Genomic DNA, 21,688 nt, shown 5'->3' with positions numbered 1-21,688 from the left:
AATGGAAGCTCTGTTCAAGACAGAAAGTGTCATCTCATCATTAACGAACACCTACTAAACTTATAGTATTCTGAAAAGACCCTTGAGTGCCAGTAAAAAGCGGTACCTAATGACATCATCACCTTTCATATTAACTCATAAATCTGTTTTAATAACTAATGATGAGCGTATTCCGTCCTCTGCAGATGACGTCCTATAAATAACACCCACCGACACTGAAATTCACAAGAAAGAAGAACCACAAATGAAAGCTTTGCCATAACTTTGACATTATTCTAATTTCAGTATCTTCACACAACAAAGATTTATGTAGAAATTCATGTTTTAAAGCCGATGAGTTGCGTTGTACTTTACTTCTGGGTTTGTTTATTAGCGCAAGACATGCTCTTCCGACGTGAGGCGCACGGATGACGTCCGTCGAGACCCCCCTTGGCTGTTTTCGCATTAGCGGAGCCGACGCTGTTTTAAATGGGGCACGCGGCGGAGACGGCAAATCTTGTTTGGTCTGGTTTTCTGAAGTAAAGCGTGACTCGAGAGAGGCGCACGCGGAGAGGGTTAAAAACAACCCCCAGACGTTCCCCCCGATGCAGCACATAAATATATTTTAGACAAACGCTCGAATAAGGAAAGTAAAAGTGAGCTCGCCGGGCACAGAGTTCGGCGACAGAAAACGAGAACTTCGTGAAAAATATGAGTAATGTTTCAGTATGACAGTGCCGACAGCAAGTTGAGGTGCCGTCGCCGGTACCGCATCGAAAATATGTAGCGATTATTTCTCATTATCGATACTTTGGCGAGGGAGGGACACATTGATTGGATTGGCGGAACAACGAGGTCCGGCCCCGCTACAGTATCAAGCAGAAAACATAATTATAAAGACAAATAAAGCCAGGAAGTGAAAAGTAAGCGACTCGACTGCGAAAGGAAACATCGCTGCCGGCGCGGCGGAGCCAGGCGGACATGGGATCGATTCCTGTTCGGTGCGGTCTCGCGTGCGGCTTGCTGCCGGGTCTCGAGCATGTCACGTATTAGCAGTGAGAGATTATAGTTGTGGTGGGCAGGGGAGCGGCGGAGCCCCACGCAGAGCGAGTCCGCGGACACACGGGGCTGGGAGCTCAATGGAAGTGTGTTGGTGCGCTCGCGAACTTCAGCACTGTGCCGTTGGACACCGACACTGACTGACACACACACGACACGCACACGCACACGCTGCACACGCTGCACACGCTGAGTGACACGCGCAGCAGTGCCAGACAGACGCACGCAGACACACAGGCGCACGCCGCGGGACTATGGAGGTGCTCCCGTGAACTTCGCCGCTCCGCCTCGGGACAGCGAGCGAGTGAGTGAGCGACGCGGAGAGGCGCGCGCGCACGCCTCGGACCCGGGTCGGGGTCGGGATCGGGCGCAACTGCGCAGAAGAGGAGCTGCACTACTACCACAGCTAGTCTAGACTGGTGTGAGCGAAGTGAAGAAGAAGTGTCGTGAGGAGCGGGAGCCTCCGGGAGCCTCCGGGAGCCGCTCGCCGCGTCGGCTCCGCTCTCAGACTCAGGACGATGCCCGCGATCAAAAAGGAGCGACTGGATGGGGACGACATGGCTCTGGCAGCCGCCCTCAACCAGCCCGACTACCTGGCCCCTTTAAATGCCGGCGCTCTCCCGGTGGTGACCCCCCATCCGCCGCCCTACGAGCACATCTTCGCCCATCACCGCGCGTACCTGGGACTGCAGGACCCCCCGCTGCACCTCCACCACCACCAGCACCACCTGCACCTCCACCAGCAGCAGCAGCACCCGCACCCCGAGGACCTCGCGCCCGAGAGGTTCTCCTCCATCCCCGACTTCCAGCCCTTCTTCGACGGCGGCGAGCCGTGCATCGAGGTGGAGTGCGGCGAGAACAAGGCGCTGCTCTACATCAACAAGCTGTGCCAGGGCAGCAAGGGGCCCTCCATCAAGCACCGCGGCGAGTGGCTCACCCCCAACGAGTTCCAGTTCGTGAGCGGCAGGGAGACGGCCAAGGACTGGAAGCGCAGCATCAGGCACAAGGGTGAGTGACTGAGTGAGTGGAGAGCTGTCACATCATCATGATCATCATCACCGTGACATCGTCGCCGGCACATCGTGATGATCGTCGTGCCATGCGTTCGTTCGCTCACTCATTCATTCATTCATTCATTCATTTATTCCTTTCCTTTCCTTTCCTTTCCTTTCAACAACTCGACTCGCCTCGTCGTCCCGCCGGTCCGGGCTCTTTTGTTCATGATAAGGGTTACTCCAACTCCCGTGCGCGCTTTTTTACACTTGAAACACGCGCGGGCACACACGCAACACGCACACACTCACGCGTGCGCTCACACACACACACACACACTCGACTCGCGCGCGCGCGCGCGCACAAACACGCACACACACACACACACACACACACGCACACATACAGAGGCGCGCGCGCGCGCCCGCACCCTCGACCGTCCCTCTGCCAGGCGCGCGTGATCCGTGGTGGAGCAGGGGACCCGTCCGTGGGAAGCCCTGGATCGAGGTGACTGTAACGCGCACGGACGCGTCCGGACTTCGGGTGACTCACTCGACCGCGTCGTTTTTTCGCTTTTAATTTGTGTCTCGTGTTGCGCCGCTGGCTGCGTTCTCCGTGTGTTGCGTGTGTGTGTGTGTGTGTGTGTGTGTGTTGTGTTACCGATGCGATCGGTGTCGGGAGGACCTCCGGACCCCGGACCGCACATGATTTACCGCGCTGGAGCGCACGGACCGGGACACGGACTCGTCTCTGCGGTGAAACTTCAGCGTGAAATTGAAACGTGCACTTTTTCCTTTTGTTGTATGATCTTTAGCTGCTCGAGTTTGTTTGCGCTCTTTCTTCTTACTCTTATTTTCACTTCGACTTCGGGCTCTTGCAAGATCGATGAGCACGACGAGTTCCGCAGCAGACAATAATAATAATAATAATAATAATAGGTTTTTGGACAGTGTCCACACTGCGAAAGTGAGTTTTTAATCAAATGTTGTCACGGCCCTGCAATTTGGGAATTTGATGAAGCGCCGATGCGGTTTGGCAGTTTGCGCACAAAACGAACATGTGCGGCAACGTCTGTGTGTCTTTTCTCCTTGACTGCAATGCAATGGGCTCGGGTTGGTCTAGGAAGTGGAGGAGGGTGTGTGTGTGTGTGTGTGTGTGTGTGTGTTGGGTAATACCCCCCCCAAAAAAAAAAAAAAAAAAAAATCCGACCGTCAAACGGATTCCGTTCATTCGAGGTGTGTGTGTGTGTTCAGATTTTGCGTCGAAACACTGGGCGCCTGAAGAGGGACAAGGTGACAGGGAGGTGACACTGCTTGTGTGTTTTCAGGAGGACGTCTGTATGTGGTTGCTGATCAGGAAGGTTCATTCTCTGGCCTGATCACCCTCCTTGAAGGGTCCTCTTGTACCTGACCTTGTTACACCCTTTAAGAAAGAGGGAGCACCATCATCAGCGAGGTTCTCATGAAACACAACTCATGAGACAAGGAGATGTTTTAGAAGAGCAGCCAGCATTCCAGGATAAGCTCTGATCATGTGTTCATTGACTTTCTGTGGGCTTTGTGTGTTACTGTTGCCCTTCCTCATTCTCCTCCTTCTCACTCTGTTACGCAGGGAAAAGTCTGAAGACCCTTATGTCCAAAGGAATCTTACAGGTACATCCTCCAATCTGTGATTGCCCTGGGTGTCGAATTTCGTCTCCAGTGGTAAGAGTACAGTTCAGACTAGTGTTTCACTTGCTCTTTGTATCTTGTGGAGCATTGGGTTTCTAACATCATCTGAGCAAAGATATGAGTCTGAATGTATTTATCATACATGTTTGCATTGATCAGTATGCTTTTTGCTTTAATTAATTTATTAATTAATTTATTTGTTTATTTTTTACAAATGGGTAATGTTCTTTGTGCATTGAAGATGTTATACTGTTTCTAAAGGTTAAGGGATTTGGTTGAAACAAAGGGTGGGATGCTTTGTTGCCAGATGTGTTGATTGACAACTGTGTGTCGTGGAGCTGTGTCTAAGAGATGGTCCGTCCTGATGACCGAGAGATAACGTCAGATCTAGAAATCCATGCCCGATACCCCTTGGATATGATGGTAAACGCTGCAGCAGATGTCTTCATTAACTGGTCCTCCTTTGACCATCAGCAGTATTTTGACTAGATTAGCCGTAACGTATCTTGACTAAGATCAACGGAAGAAGTTTCTCAGTTCGAAAAACGGACTGTGGCTATTTTGTACAGGTCAGTCCACTGGATGTTGTAATTAAGTGCAGCAGGAGGGCAGAACTCTCACAGAGGCTTTCGGATGCAAAGATGCTCTTTCTCTGCATAATTTTAAATCGAGAGTATTTCATATCTCACCAGCCCGTTTTCGTTGAACCGCGGGTCGGTTCATTATCTGTATCTTTTCAGTAGGTACATATTTCCCAAAAATACAGCATCAAACACAACATTTCTGAGTACACATAAAAGTAGTTGTCACGAAATGAACTTTTTTTTTTTTTTGAAAAGATGAGCCATCCAAATGGTGCTAATTAAAACATTAGGAGTTGAGGCTGTGGCCAAAACCTGTGTACACACAGCAGGTCACTTGAGCTCAACATCTGTGCTTTTGTGGGTGTGGAGGGTGAAAGTTGTGAGTGCGGTCGCTGGGACTTGAGCCCGTGGGGCCATGCTTGGTTCCCTCTGTAGTTTCCTGCTGAATGGCCCATGGTTACGCCGACCTGCGCGTTTTGGCAGTAGCGGAATTCCAGAGTCGATTTTGTCAAAACAAAAACACAAGCTGTCTTACATCATTGTAGGGGCTACATACAGTCAGGCTTCTCTTATACGGAATATTGTAAGCCTTTAAAAACGAGGTACCCTGCCTGCCGTTTTACTGTAAACACTTGAAATCTTTAATTTTCTCCGAGAGCTGTGAGTTTTTCTTGTAGGCTTTTAATTAAAGACAAATAGGATCACCGCTGTTGTGCAGCTCAGTGTAGATGCGTCCAAGCGTCTCGCTGTGTGTTCCGCAGCGACTCGTTGGCGTTGCCGCGCGTCATCGCTTACCTGTTTCCGGCACGGTACCGTCAATGGCTTGACGCCAAGCCTGGCCTCCGGACCTCGGAGGGTCGAGCGTGCCGCGAGCTGTCGGAGGCCTTGGCCGGTGGCCGGGCAGCGTACCGATGCCAGGGGCGCGTTTCCCCAACGGCGAGGCGCTCATTGTTTCTGCCTCCTGTGGTTAATCTGGAGCGTAAGAGGCTTACTGCTCTGCTGAGCGTGGCTCTCCAGATTACTGCTCGTGGATCTCACAATGTCCAGGTGGTTCACATAAGCTCACGACGTGCTGGCATTGCTGCTCGGGGGCCACGGTATACGCCAGCAGAAGTCTACGTGTCGGCCTGAATTGTTGGCAGCGCTGTGGTTTTTCGTAAGCGAAAGCTAAAGCGTTGCTTGTGCTAGTTAAAGAGCGGGCAAATGCGATGAAACGAAGGTCCTGCCTTGGAAAGGGTTTGCCCTTCCGAAAAGACTGGACGCAAGTAGGCCGCGTGTAAACGGAAACGCTCGACCAGAGCAACGATAACGTGATCGTGGTCATGCAGCAAGCGCACAGTCACATGAACTGAGCGCGGCACAGGCCGTCTAGCTAATGGAGATGCCCTTGTTTCGGCTCAAATCGCAGATTAGACGGAAATCCACAGAGACACGGAGAACGAGCCGCGCACCGTGGACAGGAGCGCCGTCAGCTCCGCCGCGCTACACTGTCTAATAAAGTCCCTTCCGTGCACAGCCGTGTTGTCAGCTGAACTCTAGTCTCCTGCGCTAATGGAGCTAATGGGGGTCGTTACAGGCTCCGAAGGCCGAGGGCCTCCGAGCGAGGCGGCCGGATCACGACGATGGCTACGTCACGACCACTGTTGGAAGCGCTTGCCATCGTTCGGTTGAAACACCCAAGAGATAGCCAGAGCATGGACAGAGTTACGGGATCGATTATTGTATAATAGCGAGGATAGAGGCCTCCCGAGTGCGAAGGCTGTGATTGAGGTACCACGTGCACCATGTACATGAGGTCATTTTGATGATTTTTCTGCAGGAAGGGACGTTGAAGCTACTGTATCTTTACTGTCTGTCGGAAGTGGGAGCTCTCGTACGAGCGTGTGCGTGGCCACAAAGTCCACGCTTATCCTCCGAGTTGAAAAACAACGTTTGCCTGTCGTCCACCCGTTTGCAGTCAGATTATTGCCTTTGGAAACATGCTGCGTAGCTCAACGTGACATATAGCGCAGAGCAGATTGCACCGCTGCGGTGTTGGGCAGTGCGAGGAGCTCCTTTTGTGCGTTATTTTTGCGGGTTAGTGGATGGGAGGCTGCTTGGGTGGGATACCAAAAGGCTGCAATGTCAGCTCCTAGGATGGCACTGAACTGCTCTTGTACCTTTGATAGCAGTACTTAACTTTAGCCTTAATAGTGGCACTTAACCTGACGTTAACCTCGTGGTCTAGCTGTGTATCTGGCTGTATCCTTGTTTACTGAAGATGTGTGACTGAGGTCTCTGTCCTCTTACTCTTGTTTCCATCTGTCCATCCTCATTAGTTCTCTGGAGGAGCCGCTACACATGACCCCCCCCCCCCATCTCCTTGCTCTCTCTCTCTCTTTCTCTTTCTCTCTCTCTCTCGCTCTCGCTCTCGCTCTACAGGCCACCACTGGTTTCCTGAGAGGCGTGGGTTTGTGTGTGTGTGTGTGTGTGTGTGTGTGTGTGTGTGTGTGTGTGTGTATGTGTGTGAGTGTGTGCATGCGGGGGGCTGTCGGCTTGTCTCGCCTGCCTTGGCGTCGCCCTTCTACTCCCCCTCAGGGCACAGCAACAGCGGAGCACCGCTCTGCAGCAATAACAAGACACACTGATACGGCCGCCGTAAAGATGCACAAACAGGCAGACACACACGCGCGCGCCAGCACGCGCGCACACACGCACACACACACACACACATACACACACACGGGGGGGGGTTTCGAAGCTTGAAGTAAGCTAGAGCCTTCTGGAGAGACAAAATAAACAGGCATAACAAACACACACACACACACACACACACACACAAATAAGCCATGGAGGGAGCATCTAATATTCAGGTTTTTAATTATATATATTTTTTGAACCTCGTGACTTGTTCCAATCAGTTATGTGTGAATTCAGGTCTAAACATAGCGAATTTTGCAAATTAATAAGGTGTCAGATATTAAAGTATTAGCTCCTATTTTTACCCGAGGTTTTAAGGAAGTATTTCACCAAACTGAAAGCTTATTTTTTTATTCTCAGTTATCTTTTGCGATATTAGCATGTTTATCCGGGCACAGAGTGCTGTTTTTTCTAAGGAAATAACTGAGCACCGGAACCCTGAAATTCGGCAACATACGAAGCAAAGTATATCATGGATTTGAAGGGGCCTCTTGGATGAGATGGCTCGTGCAAAACATGCATTTCCAGACTGTTATATGGGCAAAGAAGCCAGTCGCTCGCAAGTGGATATTCCGGATCTGCTGAAGGATGAGATATAATTATGTCAACACTGTTTCACAGATTGCCTCTGGCAAAGTGTCAGAAATTCTCATCCTTAACTAAATATAACATACCTATTCGGCGAACAAAGGCAGCTTAGCAGATACGTGGCGGATCTCTACGCGGTTCCACAAAGCGTTCCGTTTTTCAACACGGTGCGGTTCCTTCGAAAATAAATAAGTGCAGTCCATGTGGCCTGCGTCATTTGTGGCATCGTGCTTCGCTCGCGGGAGATTCGCCAACACGGCGGAGCTGCTCTCCCGGTCTTATTCTGGCGTCCCACATGGGTCATCTCGCCTCGATTCCGAACGGAGGTTTGTTCCAGCCACTTTATTTATTGCACGAAAATATATCGAGTGAATACCGTCGTGGTGTGCGGAGCCCTTGAAAATGGTGGGAACCATTACGGCTGTTAAGTACTGTTTGCTGGAACAAACACACGGTCAGCGCTGAGAGATGAGCTTTTTGGAGAAGAGAAATCTCTTTCTTGCTCAAGTAATGGTGCTTGCGACAGGAAGCGGTATGCGTCTAGGAGTTGACCTGCCACGCCAGCGGGTGGATTAGGGCTGGATGGATCCTGTTCCTGTTATGTTGCTGATCGATGGAGCCTCTGACGCAGGCAGCAGCGGAACGGCAGTTCCCCGGGCGGCGGTCCCGTCAGGGTCTCGGCAGGGTTCGGTCAGGCTCTGTGCTCGGCTCCTTCCTTCCTTCCTTCCCTCCTTCCGCTTCATCACGACTTATCGTGCAGCGCTGTCTCAGGTGTGGCCGCCTCCACCCGGGTTCACTGGCTATGGGTGTAACATCATCTAAAACATAACTCGTAGTGCCACCTTCTTCTTCTCATGCCTTCCACCCCTCCTGGGGCGTAGGCTGCCAACATGGGCTCTCCAAGCGTCCCAAAGAGCTGAGAGGTCATGAAGTTTCCTTGTTGGCGTTTCTGTAGCTGGCAAGGTTTTTACCGCGTGGGGTAGCGATCCCCACGCCCAACCCTCCTCCTTTCTCAGCCGGGCTTGGGACCGTCCGTGGTGGACTTGTAGCGTCACGGCTCATGACAACTTTTCGTGTAGGCCTCCAAGTTGGCAGCTTGAAAAGTCTCCATCCCGAAGCTGTTGCTGCGCTTAAAAATCCAGCTAAATGAACAGATAAACTTGCGATGAAAAGATGTAGTCAACAGTGAAGAGGTGCAAACGGGTTTTTTTAAATGAGGGGCCAGTGAACTTCACCGAGGAGCCAACATGGCGGCCCGGTGTAGATTCGACGCGGGCAGTTTCTCCGTGCGCCTCTTTCCTTATCCTCATCCAGCTCATTCAGAATGGAGGCACAGAATAGGCTTCGGTCTCCACGCTCGCGGAGGGCGGGACGCAGGAACCAGAAACCACGGCACCGAGAATGCATTTCGGCCCGTGCTGGAAGTCGACGCCCGTGTCTGCACGGAGGCGGTGTGTTTCTGCAGCGAACTCATCGGAGGGAGGGGTCACAGCACCGCGCGACTTGCTCGTCAGGGTGGAGCGCCTGGCCCTTTAAAAAGCCTCCGGCCGGCCGCCTTGCCTTCCGCCGTCCCCGAGGAGCGGCGCACTTCCTCCCCTCTGTTATTTCAGCGGAACCTGCAGCGGCCGGGAGGAAATTACACTCTCCTCTGTCTCGTAAATATCTCCCCAAGTCAGGGCTTCCCGCAATGCATGCTGGGTAGGGATATTAAAAAAGATCACTTTGGGGGATTGGTCTAGGGGGGCCGCGAGTGTGACGGGAGAGTGTTTTTGTCACTTTTCAGCTTCTATTTCAGTCAACAGCCGAGAGAAGGAGAAGGTAATAAGATAATTTCCGCTATTAGGTTGAGTCAAAAGTGTTGAGATTTGCAAAGATCAAGGTCATTTGCGGGAAGAAAAGATTGACTGAGAAAGTTTGGCTTTTCACTCCATTTCACCTGCAGTGACTTCCCATCGTCCACGTGGTAGTACATTTCGACCTCCCGTCCGTATTTTTCCAAAGGAATAAAAATCCATAATTAGGTGTGGTGCATTTGAGATGGAGTCACTGAAGGTGTTGAGAGTTAAAGGTCGTAAATGGGGAATGTCAAAGTGCAGAGAAAGAAACATCCCCAAATACGGCTGCAGCTGATTCCTGTATTTGTTGAGCGAGTACTTGCTTGTTAGCCGTCAGTATCCGCAGCGCACGTGAGGCGACCGCGTCCTCTCTAGTGATCGAAAAACAGTATTCCGCTGAAGAGTAAGTGCGATCTGGAAAAGGTAATTCCTCCTATGAAAAGCCACATCAATAATGTCTGCCTTGTTCGGTGATTCTTGTTCTGCGGACCGTGTTGGATGTTCACATTTAACGTTTTTCTCATGAAAGCGCAAGAAACACGAGAAATGCCAAGATCTGAAAAACAACACAAAATGGAAAATAAGTCAAGAATATTTAGCAGTGCAGAATATTGTTTTTAATTTACAAGTGACATTTCACTAGTTGTATCAGTACCAACACACAAGAGCGTAGTAGAAGGCAGGGTAACTTTTAACGCCGCCTTTCGCAGTCAGACTTGCTGATGGGCACAGATTCGTCCGGAGGTCCAAGGTCGCGAGGAACACCAGAGGAACAAGCGGTTCGGGCGCTCGTCCGCGACGGGTCACTGGAGACACTGTGGGCCCCAGAGAACGTTAGCCTGCATGGGAAGGTGTGTGTGTGTGTGTGTGTGTGTGTGTGTGTGTGTGTGTGTGTGTGTGTGTGTTCACGCTGGTAGGTGTGTACGAGTGTGTCTGCGAGCGAGTGAGTGCATCTGCGTGCACATGGGTTCATGTGTATGTTTGAAGTGTGAGGGTGCCTAAGGGGGGAGAGGGATTGGTGTCCACAGCTTCCTCTCCCCCACGGCACTGTGGCTGTGCTGCCATGGCAACAGCAGACCCCCCCCTCCCCAGCACCCCAGCCCTCCCCTCTGCTCTTCCCAGCAGTCCATTGCCCTTATGAATTAGCTCAGGCAGAGGAAATTAGATAACGCCCGAAAACTTGCGGCAGATTGACGCCAAGCCTCTCGTTCAGAAAGTGGACACGAGCCCCTCTCCCCAAGGGTCTGCCAAGGGCCATCTCACTCAGACACACACACACACACGCACACACACACACACCCGCAATGAATCACATACTGAAATATGTAGCAGCACTGGAGCAGGGATTCGGATCCAAACCCGGGTCCTTTGACCGTGAGGCCGCGGCGGTAAGCGGTGCGCTCTCCTTCCCGATAAATCACAGCGGAGATGGTACTGCACCGCAGCCGCTGAATTTTATCATTTATTTGTGTAGGAAAGGGCTGTGCCGGATATTATTTGCCGGCGAAGTTATTGTGTGGTGGTGCTGGTGGGCAGGCGCTGGAAAAGAATCCGAGCCAGGTGGAAAACCGGAGGACGGGATAGCACGATCAGTTGAGCCACGGGGGTTGGGGTGTGTGGAGAGCGGAGCGCACCGGCTTTGACCGGGCGGCGTGCTGGGGGCTGGTGGCACGCTCGTACGTGAGCCAGTGGCAGGGTTGTGCTGAGGTCTGGTAACCGCTGGACTTGGGCTTGACACCTCACCCCTTTGCCCATGATCAGTCTCTCTCAAGACCACACCTCTGGTATTTTGAGCCTTTGTAGGGCGAACACCTAGTGGTTAGACTTGCTGCCTTTGGCCCCCAAGGGTTGCAGGTTTGATCTCCACCTCTGACCATAGTGTTCACTCTAAATTGTTCCAGTAACATTCACCACCTGGGTAAATAATTTTAACCTTCTAAGTTGCTTCAGCTAAGTGAGTAGATGTAGTTTGAGTTTTGTCCCTATTGTGCAACCAATGGCTACTTTGGACAAAGTTTCAGTATTCTTACCTTCGTCTTTTGGGTAGGGGGCGCAGTGGTTAGTAGTGCTGCCCTCCACTCCAAGGTTCAAGTCGTGCCTCCTACTCCAGTGTCCTTCAGCAATGTACTACCACTGAATTGCTCCAGTAAGAACTGCTCAGCTGTATAGATGAGTAAAACAATGTAAGTCGCTACGGAGAAAAGCACCGGCTAAGCGAACAGTCTCGGTTAAAGCTGTAATGCTGTCGGCCCGTGAAGCATGATGTGTGAAGATACATCACCATGAAGTGCTTGAAAGGAGTGGCTGGTGGTGTAGTGGTTAGAGCTCTTGCCTTTGGATCTAAAGGTTGTAGGTTCAGTCCTTTCCTTCGTCTGTAGTACCTTGAGCAAGGTATTTACCCTAGTTTCCTTCCATAAAATTAGCTGGCTATAGAAAGGGGTAAATAATTATAACCTTAACATTATAAGTTGCTTTGGAGAAAAGTGCCTGGTGAATGAGAAAGTGTTTAAATCCTTCTTTCCGGGAATTGTAGAAATGAATGTGCGGGTGCTAAAACGTAACGGTTTTTCTAATGCAATATAATTAAATTAAAAGGCCGACCAAGTGACGCATGCAGCGTTGACATGGCTACCGCCAGCCTGTTTCCATTTGATGGATTTATGTGATCATTCAATCAGCAAAAAAGTGTTTCCTTGTAAACAGGGAACAGCGGGACAGAATACATTTTGGACGACGATGAGGCGGTGCGCGCTATTTTCCGTAGGCCGCGGCTCGCCGAGTGCCGATAGGGCTGTCGTGAGGAGCGCTGTAAATTCGCTGTAAATCCAGGGACGCCTATTTAACCCCAGTTCTGCTCCAGTTTCGCTGTTGTTTTGATGAGGGACCATTTGACTGCCTCTCATTTTTCGTAGAAAAAAGCAGCCACCCCCGCAGCCGTCTGTCTCGCCGACTCCGAGGTCGTCCTTCGTCCTGTTTTTGTCGGGGGACGAGGCCCACGCCGTTACCTGCTCGTGACCCCCTGCTGCGGGTGACCTGCTGGTCGAACCTGCGGAGTGGCAGCGCTGGGGGGGGCCTTCGTGCCCCAGCGCGCTGATTTCAGGCCCCCGGCGTAGGCCGCGGGGGTGGGGCACACGACGCGAGTGTGTGCGGAGCGGAGGGCCGCAGCTGACGGGGTGCTTTTGGCGCCAGTGCCTCCACAGGGCTTTTAAAAGCGTTTTTCAGCCGTTTTTTTTCCTTTTTTTTTTTTTTTTTTTTTCCCTCCAGCAGTGGCCGAGCGTGCGTTTCCCTCGCTTGTTTTTTTTCCACCCTACTCTTGATTTTTCGCAAGATAAGAAACCCACACGACGCGTTCGCGCCCTTCCAGCGAGCACGCGCACTTAGCCGTATGCGCACACCTGCTCCACGGCCTGTAAAAGCTCGGGCGGCGGAGCCAGCGGCGCAGGTACGGGAACTGAGGGGGTAATTGTCAGCGCTTACATGAAAGGTGTTGATTTAGCCGTTTGGCTGCCGTCTCTGGCAAACACAGTGTGGTATTTATCTTTTTTAATCTGACGCGCCAGTAGAGCCAGCCAGGGTGGCAACGGCGGGCCCCCCCCTCAGCCTCCCCCCGGTGGAGGAACCCGCGCCAAGGCCGCCTGCCAGCTCGCCCACCAGCCGGCCCACCCACACACGCATGCACCGAGAGGTTACGACTGGCGGCGCGTGACTCATTAGGCATGCATCTGCGGGGAGATGGGCGTTGGGGGGGGGGGCAGCGACGGCAGAGGAGCTCTGTGTACCTAATGGAATCCACTGCCAGCTACTGCTGGGTGCGTGTCTGAGTGCGCTCGTGTGTGCTCGAGTCTACGTGAGCCGTGTGCGTGCGTGTTAGTATGCGCCCGAGTTTTTTTGCAACGGGACATTTAATAGCTCGAGCGTTTTTTTTTCCAGTTCTCGTAAGCGGCGCGTCGACGGCACACGCCTGCGTCTCGGAGGAAAGCCTGCGACGGTCCCGTGGGTTTCGGGCTCTTCTATGGTCGAGCGGAACTCCGCTGAGTAGGAAGCACATCGACAGGCGCTAGGCACTGCTGACATTGATTTCTGTCTGTGGTGCAGTGGTCTCGGGTTTTAGATTCCTTTGGCTTTCTCGCAGTGTAATTCGCAATTTGGTTGAATTAGTGGTCTTAGTAAAATGCATTTCTTATGAAAAGTTGCATGGGTTCCGTTGCCGCCGCAAATTGATCCCTGCGAATCGTCAGTTGCGAACCCGCAGCCCTTTAAAGTACCTCCGGAGCGGCCCTGCGCACGCTGGGATCGCGCCCTTTGCTTTGGCACGTTCGGAACCGGTGCGTTGAGTCGCTAGAGCGGCGGCTGCAGGTGGGACAGCGGTTAAGGCACTGGACTGCTGCGAAGCTGCAGAAAGTGAATTTCGACACTTCATCTGTGAGGAATCTCTGCAATAAATATTTTTCAAATGCAAGTAAATAGTGTTTTCTGCTGAAAATGGGACGTAGGAACAAGAACGATCAATAAGAAGGTATCAAAAATGAGGTCTAAGCCTCCGCCAAGTCAAGTTGAGCAATTCGCATAAGGAGTTCGCTTCTATGCCCTGATCTCAATTGCTGTCCTGTGCTGACGATTGCTCGATGACCAAATAATGATGTTTAAACTATAATACAGCAACAAACAAAACACTGCAGTTCTGTGTAAACCATGTTTGACTGACCCTTGCGTGCACTTTGCTGTTAGCGTCACTATTAAGGTAGAGAAGTGTTTGGACTTAGTGGGATGTACTGATGGAGCCCAGCAGTTCGCAGTTCTGGTCCTGGTGGGACTGTGGTCCAAGCCATTGGTCTCGTTTCAGATGAGCTCTCGATTCGGTTCTCATTTTCAAATTTTTAATTGACAAAATTGCATGGACTGAGTCGGACTGCGTTCGTTTTGAGGAGGTGAGAAGCTTTTGTTCTTGTTGATTGAAATACTCATGTTGGGAAAATTCTGGAAACGTGTGTTATGATTATACTTTACGCTCCCTTTACTTGATCATTTGTAAAAGATAGAATGACAAATTTCTGAGCGGAGTTTTTTAATCTCATGAACGGTCCTGATCCAAGGCTAACAGCAAAGGTCTTCCTAACAGCAGCAGTTTGCCGCTGAAGGGCCTGAGGTCAAGTCCCACCTCTTGTTGAATACTACATGAACAAGGTACTTTTTAAATTGGTTTTACATACACCTGATATTTTTCTCCCAAGCAACTTACAATGCTGAAGTACAATATTTAGAATTAGTTACCCATTTATGCAGCTAGGTATCTCTTACTGGAGCAATTTAGGATAAATACCTTTCTTAGAGGTACCACAGACAGAGGTAGGAGTTGAACCTGCAACCTTTGGGTCTCCAGGCAGTAGCTCTTGCCCCTACACTACCAGCTGGTTGGAAGCAGGCTGTGCTCTCAGCAGCATACAGATAGACAGTACGACAAGAAAAGCAACTGTGACCACATAGATGGTCCAGGGTGAAAGGCTTACTGTTTATCAGAGGTATGATTATGCAGTACTTTGTAATAACTACTGGAAGGATACCCAGATATTCCAGAATTCATTGGAATTGTCATACAAATCAAATGTAATTTTTTCTTTAAACATATCCACATGTAGGGGGTGTGGTGGTGCAGTGGTGCAGTGGGTTGGACTGCAGTCCTGCTCTCCGGTGGGTCTGGGGTTCGAGTCCCGCTTGGGGTGCCTTGCGACGGACTGGCGTCCCGTCCTGGGTGTGTCCCCTCCCCCTCCGGCCTTACGCCCTGTGTTGCCAGGTAGGCTCCCGTGACCCCGTATGGGACAAGCGGTTCTGAAAATGTGTGTATGTGTGTGTCCACATATTTAGAGGGAACTTCTTGCGTAGACAGCAACATGAAAATACTCTTCTTTGCCAAGTATGTAAGAGTATGCAGTTTATATACCATAGCATCATCAAGAAAGGAGTTTGGGTTGTGATTTAACTATAGAATAGTTGCATAGCAAGGTACTTAACCCTGATGTGGACATGCCTAGAGGAAAAATATCCATTCTATTAGGTATCTGACACATTCGTTTCTATATGTTAACATCACAGAGTCATTGAATGTTAATGCACAGAAATAGGAAAAACTTACAAGTTTAAAAAATATTAATGGCTGAGTTTTAATGCTTTAGAATTAAACTGAAGTCGAAACTGTGCCTGTGCTCGGAAGCCACCTATTTTCATTATCCCAGTTCCTTTTTCCAAGCACTGAACACTGGCATGTCATGTTTCCAGCTGACTTAGGGTACTGGGATTTTACGCCCCTTAGGGCTTGACTCTGGTAAAATGGTTCAATCGTAGCTTCTAACTTTTGGATGTTTACTTTTCGTGTTTTTAGGGATGCTTAATCAGTGTAATTGAGGTTATAATACGATAGTCATCCATTGGTTATGCACAAAGGAAAAGAACATCGGTTACAAATTTTTTGATTATTGATTAAGGGCATAGAAGCAGCTCACTCAAGACGCACGTCTTTCGTTTAGCTCCCCAGCAGTAGGAGTCGTGAGCACTTGCTGCTGTCAGTCACATTAACACTGGCATGCAAAGCGGTTATATGTGCATGTTTAAATATATCTTTGCCTACAGCTTGCAGACGTTCAAGGTGGGAGGGCTTACTCATCAAAGAGAGCGTCGCTGGAAATTCAGAGCTATTTTTGTTTCCGTGGTCCTCGGATGGTCGTCCGCGCATGGCGCTGGGCTGCGGAGCATCGCGGCTCTCTGCCGCGTGCGCGGCGTGTGCGTGGGATGCTTTCTTGTGCTGCTAGCGCGCTAGCTTGGCGCGACCGTGTTGCTCGGAGCCCACCCTGGATGGGGGAGGGTGTTGTGCTGGAGGAGGAGGGAGGGTTGAAGATGGTGTCCAAGGATTGCATGTTGGAGGTCGATGAGCACGGCCGAGGAAAGGGGATGCAGGGGTTGCTGAGTTGCGTGGCACAACGGTGGGGGAACGGCGATCACGCTGGTTGTTCGGTTCACAAAAATGTGCTGTTCTCTTCTCGGAGGGTCAGCGGCAGTCCCGTGTGGCGTCGTAGGGGTTCTTTCTGGGCCACGTTGGTCTTCCTAGAGCCATGGAGCCTGTTGAAGCCAGACGTCCGCTGCAAGGACTTCCCTTGTTTGTCACCCGATGTGCCGGTTTGAGCTTCTGGGACGCGCTCTGATTAAAAACTGTCCATTGGCGAAGGGCTCGTCGCACCGAGGACCTTTGCAGAAGGCCTCGGTGAGCCGGTGGGCGAAGGGCTCGAGCGTACGCCTCGAAACCCCTTTGTCCCTCTCAGACTGTGGAGTGGATTGGGACTATTGGCTGCTGCAACAGGATAAGAGGCTGTTGAGGAGAACAGAGTCGTTGCTGTCCTCTTCAGATCAAGAGCGTTGATCTAACACCCCGCACCTCGCATCCACGGCTGCCTTTCCCTCTTTACTGTCCCACTCTCTCAACATCCTCTGAAGCATTCGAGACTTGTACGGAAAAAATTGAGTCTTGCCGAGTCTGCCAGTGCCACACCGAGCTGGATAACTTCTTTATAAAGCGGGGGTCCCAGCGTTGACCGTCTTCGTAAAAAATTAAATAGCTCTGTGTGCACTGCCACTCCTGGTCTCGGGGATCCAAGGAGGAAATACCGAGTAAGAAACAGTACAACTGGTTTTAGAACGATTTTCTAGTCACGTTTCATCATTCTGTCCTTTTCAAAGTATGTCATTTAAGAGAATTCAAAAGGGCTGCACCTGTTTGCCTCCTGGCTATTCTGACCCCCCTCCCCGGCATGCGTGGAGAGAGGGGGCTGGGGCGCGAGGGGTGCCGGAGGGCTCCGCAGCGTCCGGCGGGGGGGGGTGCCGGGCGGCGGAGAAGCCCCGAGAGCCCGTTAATCTGCACCGACCTCTTCAGGTCACATTAAAGGTCGCCCGGTTTCACCGAGCAAACACCCAAGGGCCCCAGCTCCTCTCTCATTTCCCTTTCTCCTCATTAGAGAGGAAGAAGAGAATACGTGTTTTTTTTCCCGTCCCAGTTGCCGTAACCCCCCTCCGCCTAGTCTGCTCACTCTCGTGCTCAGTGAGCAGTTAGTCAGCCCTCCCCTCTTCTCATGCATGTGACTGTGGAAAATATTACTGAGCTGTCGCACTCCTTACTGTACTTTGTGTGTGTGTGTGTGTGTGTGTGTGTGTGTGTGTGTGTAATACTCAGCAAGGCGAAAAATAGTTGGAAAGAGGTTCTACACTATTATTTATTAGCGAATAAGTGCAGGGCCACAAACTTTTTTCAACCTGTATTTATTGATTGCCTTGTTCCTCGGGGGGGGGGTTAAATGGTAACAGCAAAAGTACTGGAATCTAAATCATAACTTAATTTGCATAAAACCTAAACTTAATTAAAAAATATTACACTTAATACAAAATACGTGTCACAATCAGTAAGCTGTATGACCGGCTGCCGTGGGATGCTGCTGTGGCTGTAAGCCATTGGCGCGCGAGTGTTACCTGTAATGATATAACGGCCGTATCGTCATAACAGCAGCGTCACGTGGCGGCCAGTCATAGAACTTATTGACTGCACCACATAATGAAAAAAAATGCATGAATTTTGTAAAATTTTTATTTCATTAATGCGTCATTTCCCAAAAGTTATACGTTTGTAATTTAACATGTGGCCCTTTGTGGGGCTGGAGTAGGTTACTACTCTAACCCGGCACCCTTGTGACCCTTTAAAAATAGAAGACCGTCCTTTATGCCAAGTGGCAAACAGAAACGCCCAAAATAACCCGAAAATCTACCATACCGCCATACGCTGGGCAATGCCACAATGTCAGCTCTCCTCATCCTGTTCCACCCTCCAGACCTGCTGCCTTATTTGCAGCCCTTGATTGTCCGTATAATCTTGTCACGGCTGGTCTGCATCGCCTGAACTAATCTGGCACGGGACAGGAGCCGGTGTCCTGTCCATCAAGGTCCGACTCGGCCCTTCTCGTGGTTCCGCCTGCTGCCACCTCTCACAGCGCTCTTGAATACAAGCAGAGTAAATACCAGATAAGAGGTCATTATAACAACGAGGGAGCATACTGCACACACCCGTGAATTCTAAGCTTCCCTAATTTCAGCTGATCGGCCAGTAAAAAGGTGACAGTTGGGTCAATCAGTTGATTCGGTTTATACACGTGTACCTCAGTAATAGATTTATAGGCAATTTTTCGCTCAGTAACTCTATCTAAGCGCACAAGGACATGCTTTTTGTCACAATAACATTATTATTTCTCATTTTCAACTTTGAAATAGTAAGATTTCAACTGGGGAAATCAAGGTGTTGCGTGCAAGGCCTCAACGTGCGTGTATATTCGAGCTCCAAGTGTTACGTGTGTAAGCTACGTATATGGTGCGTGTCAGCGATATGAGCATTGCATGTTAGTATTATGAGCACTGTTTGTGTGTTATGGGATGTGTATGAGTGCTGTGCCTATAGGTGCTTTATAAAGTCAAAATGCTGTGTGTAAGTGATGTCATTATGTGTGCGATAGATGCAAATCCAGAGAGGTGCGGACGAGCGTTATGTGCCGCGACCGCTCCGTGTTGTGACTGCTGTCTGTAAGCACTGTGATGTACATGTGACTCGGAGGCCCGAGTTGTGACCCTCTCTGCCCTCCGCGTGCACGCAGAACCGTGGTCGACTGGCCGAGAAGCGGACCGTCCCCCTGCCCCCCACGCGCATCCCCAAGAAGGAACTGACCTCTGCCTTCAGCAGCGACGACAGCGAGGGCAGCGACAGGGCGAATGGTGACATCAAACAGGAGGATCAGCTGCCCTTTAGTATCATGAGAAAGAGGTAAGAGTCCAACTTTGCTTCCCGCCTTGTATAGTTTACCTTATAGTTACGAAACCTCACCAAACACAGCATAACATGACATTAAATCATTTATTTTTTCATGCAGTCACTTGTTCCCAAAGCAACTTGCTACCCAGTTATGAAGGTTTGAATTAAATTTCAAGTGATCGGGTGACGGGGGCGCGGTGGCGCAGCGGGTTTGGCTTGGGTTCCGCTCTCTGGCGAGTCTGGGGTTCGAGTCCTGCTTGAGATGCCTTGGGACGGATCGGTGTCCCCTCCTGCCTTACACCCTGCGTTGCTGGGTTAGGTTCTGGCTTGACAAGCAGGTTCAGTTTGTATGTGTGAGAGATTAAGTGAATATTCTCTATTTGGGATATGAAACTGCAACTTAAGCCATAAGTGCAGTTGCTTCACGGTGACCTCCGAGAGGTCATCGGCGCACTTCTGGGGTCATTGCCACAGCCATTACTTCCAGCGACGGAGGTGGATGCACGTGTCCACGCGTGTACTTAGCGTACCCTCGAATGAAGTGCTGAAGCCTGCTGTGAACTGGGGTGTGTTCCCTCCGTGCGTCCTCACTCGTCATTTACATGACATTAATGTTTCCTAGAGTCAAGGAAATGCACTTAATTTCTGGCGTGCAGACATTTTTATACAATAACGTGAGGGTTAGGGTCGGGAGGATGCGCTTGAGCCGACTGACTGGAAGGAACAGGAAAGATTCCGGTCGGGTTATTTAGAACTATTAGACAGGACACGCGAACCTTGAACGGTGTATAACCGTGTACGAGCGTGTTTGCGTATGCTTCTTGTGACTATGGTAACAGATCGCACAGGACCCTCGACAACTACCTGTAGTGAATGTAGCGGCAAGAAAGGCTGGTAAACTCGCGTTACGTGCGCTGCTGGAGCGCTTAGGTGGTGCGACACAGAGATGTGCGTTATGCTTTGGCTTCTGAGAAACGCCTGCGGAAGGCGCCCTGGCAACGATGCTATCGGCAGTCACCAGACGTCGCGCTGGTTAACCGCTGCAGCGACTCTCTCCCAGGGAGCCCCCATCCGGCAGCGCTCTGGGGACGAATACAAAGCGTCCCTTCCGAAAGAAAATGCTCCAAAAAGCTGTCGACACCACGTGAAGAAAAGAAGCAGGTCCCTTTCGCTCATTATTGCCCGTCATAGCGTCGGCTTTCTAGCTAGAGGGCAATCTGAATACCTGGCCGCATCTTGGCTGTTAGTTTGCCAGTTCACTTAATGACTCTTACTTAACTTAATGACACATTGGGCTCTGTGAGATCTTTCGACTTTTAGTCATTAAAAAGTGTCCGGGTGTGTCTTTGCAGGTAGGATGGGAACACGGGTAATTGCCGCACCCAAAGATCCAAGGTCCAAAGATATTCAGGAATTCTTATACATAAAATACGCCTTATGCATTTTAAGCATGCGCAACTGGATGGCGACAATAAAGCGGTGAGATTTAGTCGTCCGAAAACATAGTGAAAACGGAGGACATCACATCCGCTAATGCACGTGCGGTGACCCGCGTGCTGGCGGACCTGGTGAAAGAATTGTTTCTGTAGGTCAATTAAGCCCCCTGGTCCTCGGTGATGAAGGGGTAATTCATCAGAAGGCGAGCTGCAACCCCTGGCCCTGGTGACCGCAGCAGTATGGTGATGTATCTTATAATCATATTTGTCAATGTCCTCACAACCCATCCCCCCCAGAGAGGTCCTGTGGTGGCAGACGAAGGGGCAGCGGGGATGAAATTTCCAACTGCATTCTCGTTTGACTAACCTTCGCACACCGAGACGAAAACTCTCTCTTTCACTGCTTCATGTAGAGGACTATGGAGAAGCGGAATACTTCCTTCGGTGTACCTCAGCTTTACGTATTCCTTGTTGTCAGTTGGGTTCGATGAGCTCCTTTTGTATGACAGCCTCATGCGTGGAGGTTTACAGCAGGCCTGGTATTGTCTAGGAACTTGACCGGATTGATGGTTTCCACTGCTCTTTGGTGTGCGCTGGGGTTGGTATCCATGGTTGCTTTGCCAACACCAAAGTTGGTGCCTCCTGCCAGTTTGGTATTTGTTAGCGTTGGCAGCCATTGCTTATTGGTTTGCGCTAGAGTTGGTGCGCGTTGCTGGTTTAGGGCCAAGGGTCAAGGTCAACTATTGATTTGCCATTATTAACCCAAGGTCACCTGTTCAATAGTCCACATTAGGGCTGGTTTTCACTTTATGTACATCGGAGCTGTGGTCACTGAGGCACCGCTCTGGGCAGGTGTCACCCCTTCCCTTTTGGTTTATGAACATTATGTCCATGAGCCATGGGCTACATCTTCACCGAATGGCAGGCTCTTCAATGGGGGCCGTGCATGGGGTTCAAGAAGGTAAGACACATAGCCATCTCCAGTCAAGAGTGTGGGGAGGTGTAGAACTGATGGAGAGGTGCGTTTGAGGAC

At 50.6% G+C, this 21,688-nt stretch overlaps 1 protein-coding gene across 6 annotated transcripts in view; it reads left to right on the top strand.

Moving 5' to 3' along the window:
• The first annotated feature begins 1,402 nt into the window (after positions 1-1,402).
• The window catches only part of LOC108933933 (sterile alpha motif domain-containing protein 11-like), a 53,748-nt gene continuing 33,462 nt past the window's right edge, over positions 1,403-21,688 (top strand). Inside the window, exons 1-3 of one of the 6 annotated variants that reach the window (XM_029249088.1) lie at positions 1,403-2,046; positions 3,643-3,683; positions 19,065-19,231. In XM_029249088.1, the coding sequence (XP_029104921.1) occupies positions 1,557-2,046; positions 3,643-3,683; positions 19,065-19,231 (698 nt within the window). In that variant the 5' untranslated portion in view covers positions 1,403-1,556. Of the gene's footprint in view, positions 2,047-2,489; positions 2,575-2,673; positions 2,787-3,358; positions 3,735-19,064; positions 19,232-21,688 lie in introns of those variants that run through there. The other 5 variants (XM_029249079.1, XM_029249093.1, XM_029249106.1 and 2 more) reach the window with 5 other exon arrangements.

Source organism: Scleropages formosus, chromosome 2 (assembly GCF_900964775.1).
Source record: "Scleropages formosus chromosome 2, fSclFor1.1, whole genome shotgun sequence".
Lineage (NCBI taxonomy): Eukaryota > Metazoa > Chordata > Actinopteri > Osteoglossiformes > Osteoglossidae > Scleropages > Scleropages formosus.
This window is presented reverse-complemented; position numbering and strand designations above follow the sequence as displayed.